This window comes from Protopterus annectens, chromosome 1.part0, assembly GCF_019279795.1.
Source record: "Protopterus annectens isolate FY-2018-M chromosome 1.part0, PAN1.0, whole genome shotgun sequence".
In the NCBI taxonomy this organism is placed as follows: Eukaryota; Metazoa; Chordata; order Ceratodontiformes; family Protopteridae; genus Protopterus; species Protopterus annectens.
In genome coordinates, this window is record NC_056725.1 from 2223400 (window position 1) to 2241239 (window position 17840).

General features: G+C 40.1%; 1 protein-coding gene across 1 annotated transcript in view; it reads right to left on the reverse strand.

Annotated features, from left to right (window-relative positions):
- LOC122806960 (transcription factor RelB-like) overlaps positions 1 to 17840 on the reverse strand; it is a 485885-nt gene that overhangs the window by 322892 nt on the left and 145153 nt on the right. The window contains exon 4 of the mRNA XM_044077851.1: positions 2702 to 2833. Within this exon, the coding sequence (XP_043933786.1) occupies positions 2702 to 2833 (132 nt within the window). The remainder of the gene's footprint in view (positions 1 to 2701; positions 2834 to 17840) is intronic.

A 17840-nucleotide genomic window follows, 5' to 3' on the forward strand; every position in this document is an offset into this window, starting at 1 on the left:
TGACATTTGCCCTTTTCCCCTTCCATATACAGTCCAACTCTTTATTAATTAGTATCCACAACTTCTCCTCTGCTCCATAAAAATATGCTGGACCACATATAAAACTAAAGGGAGTAAAGACATTTTCACTGCTTCCATCTTACTATCCATAAATAAGAACTGGCAAGTTTCTCAGTTTCTGAAATGTCTACTGTTCAGTCTCTTTTCACAGATTTAAGCTGTCATAACATATGCCTTTTTAATCCAAACAGCTAAATACTTCATCATATCGGTGTCTCCAGAAATATACGGTACTGTTGAACCAGTCTGTGTGTGGGTACATAATTACGGCTATAACCTTTGTTTTAACTTCATCGCCTCACAGCAAGACGTTGTCCCGTTCGATTCTCAGCTACAGCGCCTTCTGTGTGGAGGCATGTGTGAATGGGAGTGCCTTCGTTGAAGGTTGTGCGTCAGGGCTGGTAACTCGGCACGTAAATATCCACTACCAAACTTTAGCGGACCAGAGTTCCACTGTGGTGACCCCTGACCGGGATAAGCTGAAGGATGCAACATTTTGATGATGAGGATGAGGCAAAACCTGGTTTTGCTGGTGAAGTGACTTGGCCTGTCAGCCATTAAAGTTGGGCTATGCATCTATTCCTGGACTTTCTGCGTTTTTCATTCAGAACGTTTTTTGTGCTGTTTTTTTCTTGAGCAGTGTGTGTATATATGACAGTTTTTTTTTCTTTTTGAATGTATATGGCAAACGTGTGTCTTACATGCACACACTAATGTACGGTAGGCATCTTTTGTACAGTTGCTTCTTCTCACAGCCATTTGAACCAATGGCACATTTAATGGAAATCCTCAAACAAAACAAAATGCATTTTCATAACAACCCACCCAATTTTAACTTAGAACAAACTCACAAAAAATATGTACATCTTCAAAACATGAAGATTAACCCACCAAATAGGATGTCAACAGCTCCATCCACATATCCTAACCTAAAATTTAAGTTACCTTTCAGGAAATTTTTTTTTTTTCTAAACAAAAATACATTTGCTATTCAAACTATGACCAGAGTGACATAAGTGTGAAAATCTTGGCCGCTGACCTCTATTAAAGTTTTGAAAAGATTTTTTGTGGACCGGTCTGAAAGGAGCTGAGAGCCTATAAGGCTGCCTAAGAACAACTCATTTATTGTTGGCCTTGTTCCATCCTACTTGTCTTAAGCTGCAGAAGGTAGCCCATAAAGGCATTCCATCAGTGCCTCCATGTGGCTGGGGTTCACACCTTACAAAATAAGGTAAGGTCCACTGTCACATTCAAAACTTCAGCTGAAGACGCTCACAAGCTTTTTTATCCAGAAACTATATGCTTTAGATACTTTCAATATTCTTTCCCTTGGATGAGATACAAGATACAAAAAGAAAATCTGAAAAACGTCTACAAAACCAAACTACAGAAAACACAAATGTCAAGTATAAATGGACAATTAAAACTTACAGCATGGTAAATGTCACTAAGCTGACTGTAGAAGTACCCATCAAGGACCACTGTTACACTGGAGACAACCCATCTTTATTAGACGACAGCATTCATTACATAATTGAAATGTTTAACTGGCTAAGCAGGCTGATCAAAAGGTCTTGTTAAGCATAGGCCCAAACTCAGGCAGTAGCTAACATCACGTGCAGATATAAACATACATAATACTAATACAACACATTAACACAGATCCAATACAATGCTAAGTTTGACAAAAAAAGTCCACCTGAATATTTAATGATGTGTGGTCACAGAAATATTGCAGTTAATATTGTAATCTGAAATACTATCATCCAGGATCTGTAAATCATCTGTATCTACTTTAGCAAAGAGGTGGGGTTTGTTTATTTTTGAGGATGGAAGAGATTGATCCTGTTTCACACACACACAACGGCAGGTGGGTGCAATATTAAAGAATGTTTTTTCTCCAGCTGAAGATCTGAAGGAGGGGTCTTTTAAATGAGACTACTTCCTCATTAGCTCCTTTGAGGAAGAGGGCAGAGGCTGTAACTACTAGTCTGGAAGCCAGTGGAGAACATTTATGTTGAATGACTAGTCTGAATAGAAAGGTAGACAACGAGAAGGTGGTTCAGGTTGGTGCAGGAAGCCAATTAACTTTTACAAGAGGAAAGCAGTGATGTGTTTTGGGAAAGAGTTATAAAGCATCTGAATCTGATAATACTGGTTGGTAGTTGTGTATTAGTGCATGAATTCAGGGCAAAAATGCTCAGAGTATAATTAGTTTTGGTCAAAGCTATGCAATTAATGCACACAGGCATACTCACAAGCACACGTGGGCATTGCAAATTACTACAACTTGTATTATAACTGATATCACACATTAAGCACAATCAAGTGAAGCAAAATAAGTCTCAGTAAGTCTAAAGTGAAGCAGGCTATTAAGAGGGACAAGGCAAGATGAGCAGTTAAGCATGTGACTTACACTAAGCAAGTGTCAGCAATAAGCTTCAGGTATGGGTCATTGCCACATGCAAAAGAAAAGATCATTTAAGTAATGAAACAAATTCTAAACAATTAAAGGAGAAAATGTTGAACAAAGTATGCTTTGTAAATTAATGATTTGACAAGGCCAGACTGCAAAAAAGTTTATACAGTTGCCACCACCCCTTTTTTAATGTACAAATAAAATCGGTCCTCTCTTACGTACTCTTGTCGTACACAGGCTCTGACAGCACTGGGTTCAGATGTTCCCAACGACCATGCTTGTCCAGATATTTTGTTTCAAAACACAGTCGCACAACGTTCATATCTGTATCCTGAATGTTGACACAGTGACCTGCTGCAAAAGCAAATATATGTTTCTCAGCCACGAAGAAAATTAATTTCAAGCAAAAAATTACTGCATTATGCTATTACAGCTCATACAAACAGATGTGCAAAAATCAAGAGGAGAAGCGCAAGTGAAAACAGACAAAGAAATAGAGACTTTTTAAAACTCATATAGTCTACGGCATGGCTCCCACTGTTGAACTCAGCTGCTCTATTCATTCCCTCTACAGGGTGAGAGCCAGCAACATTTATCCTCCAAGCAGAGCAAACATCCTATGTACAATTTGTTCTCTGACCATAGCAGGAGTCTTATATGCCTATTAGATTCCACAGAGGTTACTTGGGTTTGAAAAAATGAGAATTTTACCTATCATGCAGTCCCCTTCCTTTCCTACCCAAATGCTTCCCTGCAGCAGGAGCAGCAGCCATTATGTATATAATCTATATTACTTGGGAGGGAGAACATGCATATATGCAAAACACTCCTAGCTCCCTCTAGGGATGTTGTTGCATCAGTCCTTTCTTTTTATTCCTCAACACTGCTTTGGCCTACACATGATAGCAAGTCAAACTGCACCCCCCACTCCATGGACAAGCAAACAAAACCAGCTTGCTTCCACACCCTAGGATGACTCTTTCATCTTTGTGTACAGCTACTTCAACATGGGTCATATGGGGCAAAGTCAGGGCTTCATCCTTCTATGCTACAAACTTGCTTGAATACATAACTGCAGGTCAGGCTTGCTAACAGGCTACTCAAAATATACTAACACTTTCTCACACAAGTGTAAAGATTCCTGGTAAGAAATAATATTGCCACCTCTATCAAAATGTTCCAAAACATTGCCAGAACTCTCAGATATACATATGTACATCTACATCTAGACATTCTGCACCCACTTACTTCTCTTGCCTCTTACTTCAGTACAGACCCCTTACCCCATGTTATTTATTGTGCCATCTTCCTTGTTGCTGATTGCTGAACTTGAAGTGTAAATCTCCAAACAGCCCACTCATAACTCTTCCTTTCCATTATTTTCTTGGACTTAATTCTACCTTCAAGTGAGCGCAACCATGTATTAGTGATGGAAGACTGATGTATATTTTAACAATAAACTAAAACTGAATGTAAGTAATGCTGGATTTACTTATGGCTGGTGTGGAATGATCACAGGGGTGAAGTCCAAGTGATCAAACAAAGCCAGTCATAAGTAAATTCAGCATTACCCACACCTAGATGTATTACTGCTATTATAAAAGGACTAAAAAAGATCTTATCTTTTCTATACATCATTGCATCCATGGCTTTTCTATATGTTGACATCTACAGCTTGTACTGTACATGACAATTGTACAGTACATACTGATTTAAGGACTTTTACGGTGTGGTTTGCTACGTGATGATTTGTTGGTGTAATTATGACTTAATTTGCATGTTATTATGCTTTTCTTTCTGATAAATTTTTGATGGCTTTAACATCGCAAACATTGTACACTATGTCACTGCTATAAGCTGCTGCATAATCATTATCGCGGTTCCATTATCACACAGCAGTAACTTCAACTCCTTCCTCAAGGTGATACAATGCATTCTCACCAACCAACCCGTAGGATAAATGTTACAGCGACAGTGGTTTATGGTTTCCCCTTTCTTTATCAAATATACAAATCACATTTGTTGGATAGAACGCCATGCTCCTCAGAGTAAATGAAGTATTCATTTCTCTATGATACCTCCTTTGGTGCGTGTGTGTGTGTGTACGTACGTATAAGGGACTTAATGCTGATCTACACAATGCAAGTTTATTTTTTCATGAATTTCACACCAGTCTGCTACACCCCAGTAGAGATGACTTCACTCCCTAATCGTCTTCTTTACCTCCAATGTCCATAAGCCTGAAACTTTGCAGTCTGCTTCTCAGAACCATGTCTGTACAACTGTTTGTTACCATGCAACTAGTTTTTCCTAATTTACTCACAACTAATAACCTAATTCAGACAGTATGTTTCAAGTAATTTCTTAGTTGTGTGTGAATGCACTGAATATATTAGATATGTAGTCAGTGTATCAGCTAACCTGCAAGGAGTGGGACATCTGCAATGGGCAGCTGATAAGATTTCCTCTTCTTTCTCATGCTTGAATTTGTGGTGCATGTACCGCCTTGCCTTGCATGCGTCTCCTGCTGGCACATGCCATGACATTCTGGACTGAATACAATAAAACATCTAGCCCTTGTGTTACTCAGGTTTGAATTCCATCCACTGAATGAACACAACACGCATGACAGGAAACAAAGAGGACAACATAAAAGAATGCGCAGATACATACTTTTTGAACCTCCATGAAATCATAACCAGCCAACGGACAGAGGGTTATGTCCATACACAGGGGGTCGGAGGGGAGAATAGTAAACAACCTGGCAGAAAGAATCCTTATAGATCAACTGATATATTAAAATTAAGCTTCTCAAGACGCTAAATCATGTAAACACAAAGCAACTATGCCACAAATGTCTACAATGAAGCAAGAAACAAAAACAGCTGCATCTCCAACACAGTGGCTTCTGAAAGCAGCAATTTTTCAAAGGGTAGATCACAGCTTGGTAGCAAAAGACAATGTAGTTATCAATCTACTTGGCAGGTATTTGCTTAATAACTATAAGCCTTTCATTCCCAGGAGCTAAGGCAATGCATTGGAGATCTCCAGATATTGCACCAATTTTTTTTTTTTTTTTTTTTTTAGGGAGATGGGCAAACTGCTCATTCATGAAGTCCAGTCTACCAAGCTGGATAAAGGTTTTTCAAAGTCAAGGAAGATGAGGAACACTCTGTAGGAAGTGCTTTGCCAGATGGAGCTGGGCCACAATCCTGCTCTCCAAAAGGACACTGTGAACAGAAATACTGGACATAGGTATCACAACCATGGTACAACTCGGATCCAAATAATCCTGGTGTCCTAGCTCAAGACAAACTGCAATCCTTCTGACTAAAGAAGCTTTTTCAGCTGACAAAGTACACCGGGTGAGAGCCAGCAACATTTATCCTCCAAGCAGAGCAAACATCCTATGTACAATTTGTTCTCTGACCATAGCAGGAGTCTTATATGCCTATTAGATTCCACAGAGGTTACTTGGGTTTGAAAAAATGAGAATTTTACCTATCATGCAGTCCCCTTCCTTTCCTACCCAAATGCTTCCCTGCAGCAGGAGCAGCAGCCATTATGTATATAATCTATATTACTTGGGAGGGAGAACATGCATATATGCAAAACACTCCTAGCTCCCTCTAGGGATGTTGTTGCATCAGTCCTTTCTTTTTATTCCTCAACACTGCTTTGGCCTACACATGATAGCAAGTCAAACTGCACCCCCCACTCCATGGACAAGCAAACAAAACCAGCTTGCTTCCACACCCTAGGATGACTCTTTCATCTTTGTGTACAGCTACTTCAACATGGGTCATATGGGGCAAAGTCAGGGCTTCATCCTTCTATGCTACAAACTTGCTTGAATACATAACTGCAGGTCAGGCTTGCTAACAGGCTACTCAAAATATACTAACACTTTCTCACACAAGTGTAAAGATTCCTGGTAAGAAATAATATTGCCACCTCTATCAAAATGTTCCAAAACATTGCCAGAACTCTCAGATATACATATGTACATCTATCTATATATGTACATCTACATCTAGACATTCTGCACCCACTTACTTCTCTTGCCTCTTACTTCAGTACAGACCCCTTACCCCATGTTATTTATTGTGCCATCTTCCTTGTTGCTGATTGCTGAACTTGAAGTGTAAATCTCCAAACAGCCCACTCATAACTCTTCCTTTCCATTATTTTCTTGGACTTAATTCTACCTTCAAGTGAGCGCAACCATGTATTAGTGATGGAAGACTGATGTATATTTTAACAATAAACTAAAACTGAATGTAAGTAATGCTGGATTTACTTATGGCTGGTGTGGAATGATCACAGGGGTGAAGTCCAAGTGATCAAACAAAGCCAGTCATAAGTAAATTCAGCATTACCCACACCTAGATGTGTATTACTGCTATTATAAAAGGACTAAAAAAAGATCTTATCTTTTCTATACATCATTGCATCCATGGCTTTTCTATATGTTGGACATCTACAGCTTGTACTGTACATGACAATTGTACAGTACATACTGATTTAAGGACTTTTACGGTGTGGTTTGCTACGTGATGATTTGTTGGTGTAATTATGACTTAATTTGCATGTTATTATGCTTTTCTTTCTGATAAATTTTTGATGGCTTTAACATCGCAAACATTGTACACTATGTCACTGCTATAAGCTGCTGCATAATCATTATCGTGTCTCCATTATCACACAGCAGTAACTTCAACTCCTTCCTCAAGGTGATACAATGCATTCTCACCAACCAACCCGTAGGATAAATGTTACAGCGACAGTGGTTTATGGTTTCCCCCTTTCTTTATCAAATATACAAATCACATTTGTTGGATAGAACGCCATGCTCCTCAGAGTAAATGAAGTATTCATTTCTCTATGATACCTCCTTTGGTGCGTGTGTGTGTGTGTACGTACGTATAAGGGACTTAATGCTGATCTACACAATGCAAGTTTATTTTTTCATGAATTTCACACCAGTCTGCTACACCCCAGTAGAGATGACTTCACTCCCTAATCGTCTTCTTTACCTCCAATGTCCATAAGCCTGAAACTTTGCAGTCTGCTTCTCAGAACCATGTCTGTACAACTGTTTGTTACCATGCAACTAGTTTTTCCTAATTTACTCACAACTAATAACCTAATTCAGACAGTATGTTTCCGTTAATTTCTTAGTTGTGTGTGAATGCACTGAATATATTAGATATGTAGTCAGTGTATCAGCTAACCTGCAAGGAGTGGGACATCTGCAATGGGCAGCTGATAAGATTTCCTCTTCTTTCTCATGCTTGAATTTGTGGTGCATGTACCGCCTTGCCTTGCATGCGTCTCCTGCTGGCACATGCCATGACATTCTGGACTGAATACAATAAAACATCTAGCCCTTGTGTTACTCAGGTTTGAATTCCATCCACTGAATGAACACAACACGCATGACAGGAAACAAAGAGGACAACATAAAAGAATGCGCAGATACATACTTTTTGAACCTCCATGAAATCATAACCAGCCAACGGACAGAGGGTTATGTCCATACACAGGGGGTCGGAGGGGAGAATAGTAAACAACCTGGCAGAAAGAATCCTTATAGATCAACTGATATATTAAAATTAAGCTTCTCAAGACGCTAAATCATGTAAACACAAAGCAACTATGCCACAAATGTCTACAATGAAGCAAGAAACAAAAACAGCTGCATCTCCAACACAGTGGCTTCTGAAAGCAGCAATTTTTCAAAGGGTAGATCACAGCTTGGTAGCAAAAGACAATGTAGTTATCAATCTACTTGGCAGGTATTTGCTTAATAACTATAAGCCTTTCATTCCCAGGAGCTAAGGCAATGCATTGGAGATCTCCAGATATTGCACCAATTTTTTTTTTTTTTTTTTTTTTAGGGAGATGGGCAAACTGCTCATTCATGAAGTCCAGTCTACCAAGCTGGATAAAGGTTTTTCAAAGTCAAGTGAAGATGAGGAACACTCTGTAGGAAGTGCTTTGCCAGATGGAGCTGGGCCACAATCCTGCTCTCCAAAAGGACACTGTGAACAGAAATACTGGACATAGGTATCACAACCATGGTACAACTCGGATCCAAATAATCCTGGTGTCCTAGCTCAAGACAAACTGCAATCCTTCTGACTAAAGAAGCTTTTTCAGCTGACAAAGTACACCTGTTACAATGAGGCTCCTTACTGAAAAGTCGTCATTCAAAATACCAACTGCCTGAAAAGCCGGAATAAGACTGAAAACACAAAAGAGCAAATCTCGAAATAAACCATTTTCCTTAAAACAATTTTCCGGGGGGGGGGGGGAGCACCTCCTGCACCCCCACACCCTCTGAAATTATATATACCAACTACAAAATTGCCATACCTCGGAGAAAAGGGAAAACTCCAAGAAATGGACTTAGCATATGTAAGTCCGTTCTTTCTGCCATTCAGTTTCCGCATTTTGGGACTCTCTCTAGAGGGTCCTAACACTTCAAATGGTTGCCTAAGAGGAAGCTTTACTAAGTAACATCAAACCCTTCTGATATCTCCCACCATAACATCTGGTTGCAAAAGGCTCTGAGATTAGGTCAGCTGTCACTTCAGCCATGGAGACCACCTTGGCTAAAACTAGAAGGGTTCCTGTATCAATAGGGGCATGAAAGAATATAATTTCCCGCCACCAGGACTAATAAGGATTAACTGTACAAACAGAGAAGAAATTGCAGAATGGTGGTGAGTTGGTAAAGATGACTTTTCATTGCTGGGGGATGGTGGACACATTCAATAAAAATTTCCTTTTGACTTGATGAACAGGGCAGAGAAGGAGACTGCATTCTCCCAGGTGGCACGCAGCTTGATTTCTTTAAAGCTCCAGACTTGAGGTTAAAACCAGACAAAAGGGCTAAATCTGCAACTTCAGCTATGAAATATTACATTTTCTCTCCTCTGTGGCATTACTATCATTGCCCACTTACCAAGTGCACCCAGAGTGTTGGGGCTGAAAGAAACCTAATAATACCTTCTTTAGGAATTTCTCTCCATTGCGCCTATATCATTCTGCCTATGACATCTGAAATATCCCCCTTAGATATGAAATCCTGTTGTCTGTTGCTCCAGAATGCTGGCAGAAGCTGATAAGAGATATCTGCAGATTGAAAAAAAAAAGTGTACCTTGCAAGTGTGTTGGCCTTTGAAAAGTTCTCCAGATACTTTTTAGGATTTGGCATTTTCCACTTCCAGACTGACCATAAACAACTAGTCCCATTAAAAATTCATACAACATACCACACTTGTTCACTAACCTGAAGTAACATTTACATCTAGGCCATAAAAAATAGCATCTCACTCACTACTGTATGTTTAGTGACATCATTGCACTGCAGCTTTTGTCAGTAATTCCTTTATGTTGCTACATGCTTGGGATTCAGCATTTCCCAAGGACCACACCACATTTTTCTTTAACAAGTCTATTAAAGGGTAAAGCACTGTTGAAAGGTGAAATACAAATGTGCTCTATTAGTCTATCATGCCTAGAGCTTGCTTTAAGTTACACAAGAGGGATCTTGTAACTTTGGTTATATGACTAGCGCTTATGGAATGTCCAAATACTTAACTATTTTAGTAAAGCAGTATTTGTCTTGGTTTAGCTTCACTCCCAAAAATTAAGATGGCTTGCAGCACTCCTCTAATCTCAAAGCATGTGCTCCTTTGTCAGGACCTCATACCAGAATGTTATCCATAGTACCACCCCATCACCATTCAGATCCTTGAGTAAATAAAATAATTTAATGCAAAAAGATTTCAAGTTCTGAGGTTACACCAAATTAGCAACCTTTTAAAACAAAATCTTCACACAAGTGTAAGGAAGATTGCCAGCTTTTTGACTTTATCTAAAGGTATTTGCCAAAATCCAGTTGAAGCATCCAGTACAGAAAACACTTTTACATTAACAGGCTTGGGTGCTACATCTTCCTTCTAATGCATGCAATATGAACCTTTCATGTAAATCATCATCACTGTGCTTTTTTTTTTTTTTTTTTTTTTTTTTTTAAATCAGCACCATCATACCCAATCATTCTTTTTGTTTACTGGGATCATGGCAACACACCCCTTAGTTGGTTCAGTTACATGTTTTAGCATAGCCGGCTTTAGGCATAGGCCAACTAGGCGGGCACCTAGGGTGCCGCTCTAGCAGAGGAGCTTTTCCAGTAATCTGGATGGTATAGGTAAACCAGGATGGTGGTACCACTGGGTGTGGGGGGGGGCTGTGGAGACCTTTTGGTTATGGTACCAAGTTGGCCAAAGGCTGGTCCTGATGTCAAGGCTTTGTATCACCATAAGAAATGGCACCCTCCTGGGAGTGACCAAGGCATATGGAAGAGCATTTGGTTTTAGCTTCATCTTTACTAGTTCACCATCAAACAGGTCAGCTTCACCAAACATTTCTTTAGGGACTTTAATTTATTCATGAAACTAAGCCCATTTCACACGACACAGCTTTGCTGAGTAGATTAATTACATACAGAGCAACCAACCAACATAATGCTAGAATTCAAACCTGTAACCCTTCCACTCAAACATGGCCAAAAATCTATCCATGCATTTGACTTTGTCTGCATAAGTATGAATTTCAGTCTCTGATTCATACAACTGTGGACACACTGAGAAACTTTTATATGTAGCACCTGATATCACAGTAAGATCAGCCTTGGTATCTATCTTTTAACTCAGCAGTCTGCTTTGGCATTAGAGATAGTAATTACTGAACCCAGGAAAAATGCATTCTGTGCATTATTTTTAGTTTTTCTTATTTTCAAAAGCAACATCTTTAACTGGCGCAGTTTTATAAACAGCAGCAGTATGGTCCACTCTCTTGCATATCCTATCATGTGCAGCACACACGTTTCACGTATTGTGGCAACAGTCGCATCTCATGCATTTGCCCGATTACTATCAGCTCTGCCTCTCAAACATTCACGTAACTTGACTACTATTATGCCTCGAAACTTGCCATTAACTAGCTACATTTTACCTCAACCACACATCAATTGCCAAGTTTAAATTAACACTTTTTACAAATGCCATCCCTGTAATGATTGTCTTGCTTCTTCTAAAGTCACATTCAATTCAAACTGTCAACTTTTAAAACAATTCCACATCAGCCAACATAAATATAATTTTGCTTGATACTTGTTCATCTTTTGTGCCATTAAACCAGCATTCTTCTACCATTCAGTCACCTCACAAACACTTCAAAGCATTTACCTTTTGCTTGTACACATTTGTAGAAGTATGCCCTTTCATGTATTATACTTCTTTTTGGTACAAAATGTTTTTTCCAAGTTAACTCATTGCTGCATGCAAAAACTCCAGCCCTCTGTGAATGAAAAGGAGCTGTACATGGCTTCCACTTTACTTCCCTTTGCACAAGGAAGTATATTTACTTGGATTTTAGCAATTTCCTTTTCTAATTTGGTTCCCACATGAAATCATGCAAACCTATTATTTCCAGTCTAGCAAGCAAAAGGTTCAGAAGTCAAATGGCTCCAGTGGGTTAAACAAATTAAATTCAATAAAAGCAATACTTTGTGGTTTTCAGTAAAAAAAAAAAAATCAATTGAACATTTAGGTTCACCAGAGTTTGTGTGGTGCAATTTTATAACTGATGGGGCATTTTCATTGCTTTTTTCATCAAAAAAATCCCAGCTCTGACACCAAGTTAAAGACACCTTAATTCTTCCCTTAAGTATTCACTGGTCAGATCAGTAATGCCAGGATTCAACAAAGATGGAGGCAAACAGTTAGCTGTTATTCATAACAACATGACAGCTCAGCATAAAACACACTATAAACTTCAGCATCTCACAAAGAATTAGAGATTATGTACTTTATTAAAACAGCAATGACTATTTTACATATTCACAACATATACAAGCTTTTTAGCACTTATCACAATACGCAAGACTAGAAATGAACAGTTTGGCTAACAGGTCCAACCAGCTACTACAATCTTTTTGATGTGTGCTGCCACTTACAAATAATTAGCTGACGGCTGACTGGGGGAAGTAAGGCACTGAATGAGTGTTGAGATAGGACCTGAAAGTCAAACTGGACAGCTAGACAGAACCAGGGTTGCAAACTGAGACAGCAGCCCAGGTTTGGGGATACCACTGCATTGAAAACTCTAACTTTTGTGTCAAGAGTCGACTTCCAAATACCTTCTGATATAGAGGGCATTGTTACCTATGGCCTCACATCTAACATGGTAACAGTGACAACGTTTACAGGCTTCAATGCCAAGAGATCTCTTCATAGCAGATGCAGTGATGAGATTCTCAACAATGAAAACTCAAAGGAATATGATGTCAAGAGCAGGGATGGCACCATCAGGAGTGATACTGCCCTCAATTCACCAAATCTGACTTTTTGGAACAAACTCATTGTCACCAGAGGTACTGGGGTCAGAAATGTTGGTAATTTTTATTTATTATGTATTTATTTTATATTTGTTGACAGAGTGTCTGGCTGAGCTTTTGCCCTTTTTCAGCGGAGGTCCGGGGAGAAAAGCTGCAAAGATATACAATGCAATAATACATTTCAATAAAAACAGCAATAGAGAATTTTGGTAGTTAAAAATACCTGAGCTACATACAAGTATAATGTTGACAGATAAAACAGTACTATAAACAAAAAGGAGAACATGTAAAAAAGTAGAATAAGTTTTATGTTTTGCTTTAAAAAGAGAGTTGAGTAAATATAAGGTTTTGTATGCAGAGTAGTAGAAACTTAAAAGGTTACATAAAAATTTCAGGAAGCAGAGTACAGAAGCTTTGGAGGTTGCATAGGATGAAGTAGTTAATAGTAAGTTTTAGTAAGTTAGTTTGACTGTACTATAAAAGGTAGGTAATAATCACGAAGGGTGAGAACAATGGCAGGACCAGTGTTTTTTAAAGTGGTCTTTGGTTGCCAGCTTAAATTATTTGGGGTTAGTCAGGGACCTTATTTTCAGTGGGAGTTTGTTCCATGAAATAGAGGGATGGTAGCTATACAAGTTGCACCCTGTGTTGGATTTGGGTTTATGAATTTTTAGTAGGTCTTAGTCTAGTAGGGGAGTAGTGAGAGATGAGAGAAGACAGACTTGGGTAGAAATGAGGCTGATATAGGATGGAGTGTATGATTTGGAGTTGAGATTATAGTAACAGGAGAGGTAGTTCAGGCCAGTTCAGGTATTTTAGTGAGAGACAGTGGTGAGATTTATATTTTTGTTGAGCTGCAAATCTAGCTATTTTGTGGTAGGTTGATTCTAAATTGGTAACTACGGAGGAGTTCAGATTTGTGAGTATTTGGGAACAATAGGTTAAGCATGGTAGAAGGTAGGCATGGGTAAGAGAAAAGTACAGTTGTGTACACTTACCATAAATGTGGATGTTCGAGTGTATTCACTGTTGCAGTCATTACATTTGGGTAATCTGCTGGCAAGTTGCCCTCAGTCGGGCTGATTAACAAAGTCTTGGGTCCTGCATCAGTTGCTGTCCCGTCTTCCATGACGTCAGGGGTATAAAACATGCAGCCGACACCATTACATCAGATTTTCTTGCCCCAGATGTCAGGTGCCCCCCAAAAGGGGAACAAAATATATATAAATAATCTAAAACACAAAAATATACCTCCAAACAAAATACACCAAAAAGGCTTTTAAGTGTAGCAAAAGAAAAGAGAGGCATAGTAAGAGAAAAAACAGGGGGCTAGAGGGAGGGTTAACCAGGACTGCAACAGTCAATACACTTGAACATCTACATTTATGGTAAGTGTACACAACTGTACTAGGTTCTTCGTGTTTCACTGTTGCAGTCAATACATTTGGGTAGATTCCCAAAGCTAAGATTGGGAGGATGGATTTATATACAGCATTAGGACCGGCTATAAAGCCCTGCAAAACAGCAGTGGCAAAGCCAGCTCTGGATTTAGAGAAAATTGGTAAATGATAGTGCCTGGTGAAAGTATGAACTGAACTCCAGGTAGCAGCTTCTAGAATACCCCTGGTAGGAACACCTCTGAGAAAAGCTGCAGAAGAAGATGCAGCCCTGGTGGAATGGGATCTGATCCCCTGGGGGATAGGTTTTCCATGGTGCTTACAGCAAAAATGAATACAATGGTTTATCCATTTGGAAATGGTTTGCTTTGAAACAGCCTTTCCCTCTGCCCCTGTAGCAAATGCTACCAGCAGTTGTTCAGATCTTCTTCGAGATTTTGTCCTGTTCAAGTAAAATCTAAGTTGTCTGTGCACATCCAATGAATGCAGAATTTGCTCCCCCTTGTTCTGTGGATTGGGAAAGAAAGTTGACAAATGAATGGACTGATCAAGTGCCACACTGGATACCATCTTGGGCAAGAAGGATGGACTGGTCCTGCATGACACCCTGTCTGCATGAAAGATGATGAAGGGCTCCACTGCCATAAGGGTCTGTAATTCAGAAATCCTTCTAGCCAAAGTGATTGCTAAAAGGAAGGCTGTTTTCCAGGAAAGAAATTTTAGGTCTGCAGTAGAAGCTGGCTCGAAAGGAGGTAGAGTAAGTTTCTCCAATACAAAGTTAAGGTCCCAGGCAGGGGTTGGAGCTCTCCTGGGTGGTCTCAAGTTTTTGGCCCCTCTGAGATACTGCTTTAGCAGAGGATGAGAGAAGAGGGGGGGGGGTTCTGTGTTGTAATGAGCTGAAATGGCTGAGGCATGGATTTTTATGGAAGAAAAAGACAGGCCCTTGTGAAGCATCTCAGTTAAGTATTGTAAAATCTGAGCTAAATTGGGCACTGCTGTGCTCATCCCTTGAGATTGATTCCAGGCACAGAATCTTTTCCATTTGTTAGCATAAGACTTTCTAGTACTAGGTCTTCTCGCCTCCAAAATGACATACATCACAGGTTTGCTGAGGGATGCTAAGGAGGAATTTAAGTGATTATTCAAGTTGCAAGATTCAATGTTTGGAGCTCAGGGTATAGAATTTGGTTGTTCTGCTGAGACAGCAAGGAAGGAGTCTGAGGCAGGTGCCATGGAGGAATTTGTGAGAGACTGCGTTGGAGTGGGTACCAGTGTTGATGAGGCCACTCTGGAGCAATGAAAATAATTTTTGGTTTGTCCTTTTTGACTTTTAGTAGAACTTTGGAGAGCAGAGGCAAAGGGGGAAAGGCATAGACTGGCTTTCCCAGCTGAAGGACAGGGCATCCACTTTCCAGGCTTTTTTGTGAGGAGTTCTTGTGCAAAATATGCCCAACTGGTAGTTCTGGGGTGAGGCAAAAAGATCTATGTCTGGGCTCCCCCAATTGCATGTCAACATGTTGAAAATCCATGGCTCCAGTTTCCATTTGTGTGGGTCCATGAGATTTCTGCTTAGATAGTCTGCCAAAATATTCAGGTTTCCTGGCAGGAATTGAGCTAGTTGTACTTGATAGCTCAAGGCCGTGTTCCACAATGCCATGCCTAGTCTGCAGAGGGGGTAGGTATGTGCAACCCCTTGCTTGTTTACATACCACATAACTGTGGTGTTGTCAGTCTTTACCATTAGTTGTCCTGGATGAAGGTAGTCCTTGCAGGCTGTTAGTGCATTCTGTGCAGCTAGAACTTCTTTTTGGTTGATATGAAGGTGCATTTGATTTGGGCTCCATTTGCCCTGAATGCACTTCCCTGCCAGATGAGCCCCCCATGCATAGTCTGATGCGTCTGTAGTTAGGGTTTGGGCAGCAGGGGGTGGTGTGAATGGCATTCCCTTGTTTTGGTGGCAGGCCTCTGCCCACCATAGGAACGCTAGTTGGAGGCAAGGTATGATAGGAATCATTGTTTCCAGGCTGTGACAATGTTGACTCCATAAACGTTTTAAGTACCACTGAAGTTTCCTCATATGCAGTCTCGCATATGGAATTAGAAGAATGCAGGAGGCCATAAACCCCAAGGCTTGCAGTATTTGTCTTGCAGATAACAGGGTTTTTGTGGCCACCTGTTTGAAGTAAGTCACCAATTGAATTTGCTTTTCTGGTGTGAGGAAAGGCATCTGGGCAGTTGTATTCAAGCTTGCACCCAGGAATGTAATTTTTTGTGAGGGTACTAGTTATGATTTCTTTTTGTTTATGGTGTACCCTAGACAAGTAAGAACCCTTTTTACAAATGCCAGATGTTTTAGAAGAATGGACTTGTTTTCTGCCTGAATTACACAATTGTCCAGGTATGGCTATACTTGAATATTTCTTTGCCTGCAAAATGCAATTACTGGAGCCAGGCACTTTGTAAATACCCTGGGTGCAGTAGATAAGCCAAAGGGCAGTGCAGAGAACTGATAATGCAAAAAGCAGGCTTGGAAGCGGAGGTATCTTCTGCAAGATTCCCCGATTGGGATATGCAGGTAAGCCTCTGTTAAATCTAGAGTTGCCAACCAGGCATCTTTGCCTTGCACAGGAAGTAAAAGTCTGGAATAGAAACCTTGTCCCTTTTCCTCTTCTGGTACTAAATGAATAGCCCCCATGCTCATGAGGGAAAGTACTTGTTTCTGAGCCTCTGCCCACCGATTTGAGGGCAGGTCTGGCCATCCGTTTGGAGCTGGCAACGTGTGGAAATGAAACCTGTACCCCTGGGACACTATATTTAAAACCCATTTGTCCTGGGTTATAAGTTGCCAGTTTTTTGCATGAAGAGCCAGTTTTCCCCCCAAAGGGGTGGCTAATAGTTAAGTGCTTGGTAGTTTTAAAGGAAAGCCATTGATACTCTTTACCACAGGGAGGTGTCTTGTTGTTTCCAGATTTGAAAGCGGAGGCACCCCATTGCTTAGTTCTGAAAGATCCTTGGGACTGAAACCTGGTGCTTTTTGGAATGTCTGGGTTTGGCTTGAGTGGCTCTGGAAGGAACTGGAAAGGACCAGTTCTTAGCAGGCCAGTGCCTACTAAATCTTGGAGGTTGTACTTGTAAGAAATCTTTCACAGTTTGCATAGATTTAGCTTTATCTTCCATCTTTTCTTAAAAACTTCTTCAGCCTTATTGGCAAACAAGCATCCAACAATTTTGCTTTAACATGATCAGGCAGAGATTGCTCCTTAAGCCAAGCATGCCTTCTAAGCACAGACACAGTAACAGCAACCCTGCAAGAGGCCTCCAAAGAATCAAAACCACATTGCAAAGTATGTTTTCCAACTTGTTCAGCTGAACGCAATAAATCCTGTAAGTCCTTCTTTTCCACACAGTCAGAAATCAACATAATTTTTTGTTTAAGCAGTCCCATGATATGCTGTTGATATTTTGGCATATGGAATTGACAGTTTAAAGCCCTGATTGCCAAGGTTGCAGAAGCATAAACCTTTTTACCCCATCTACCCAGCGCCCTGGAGTC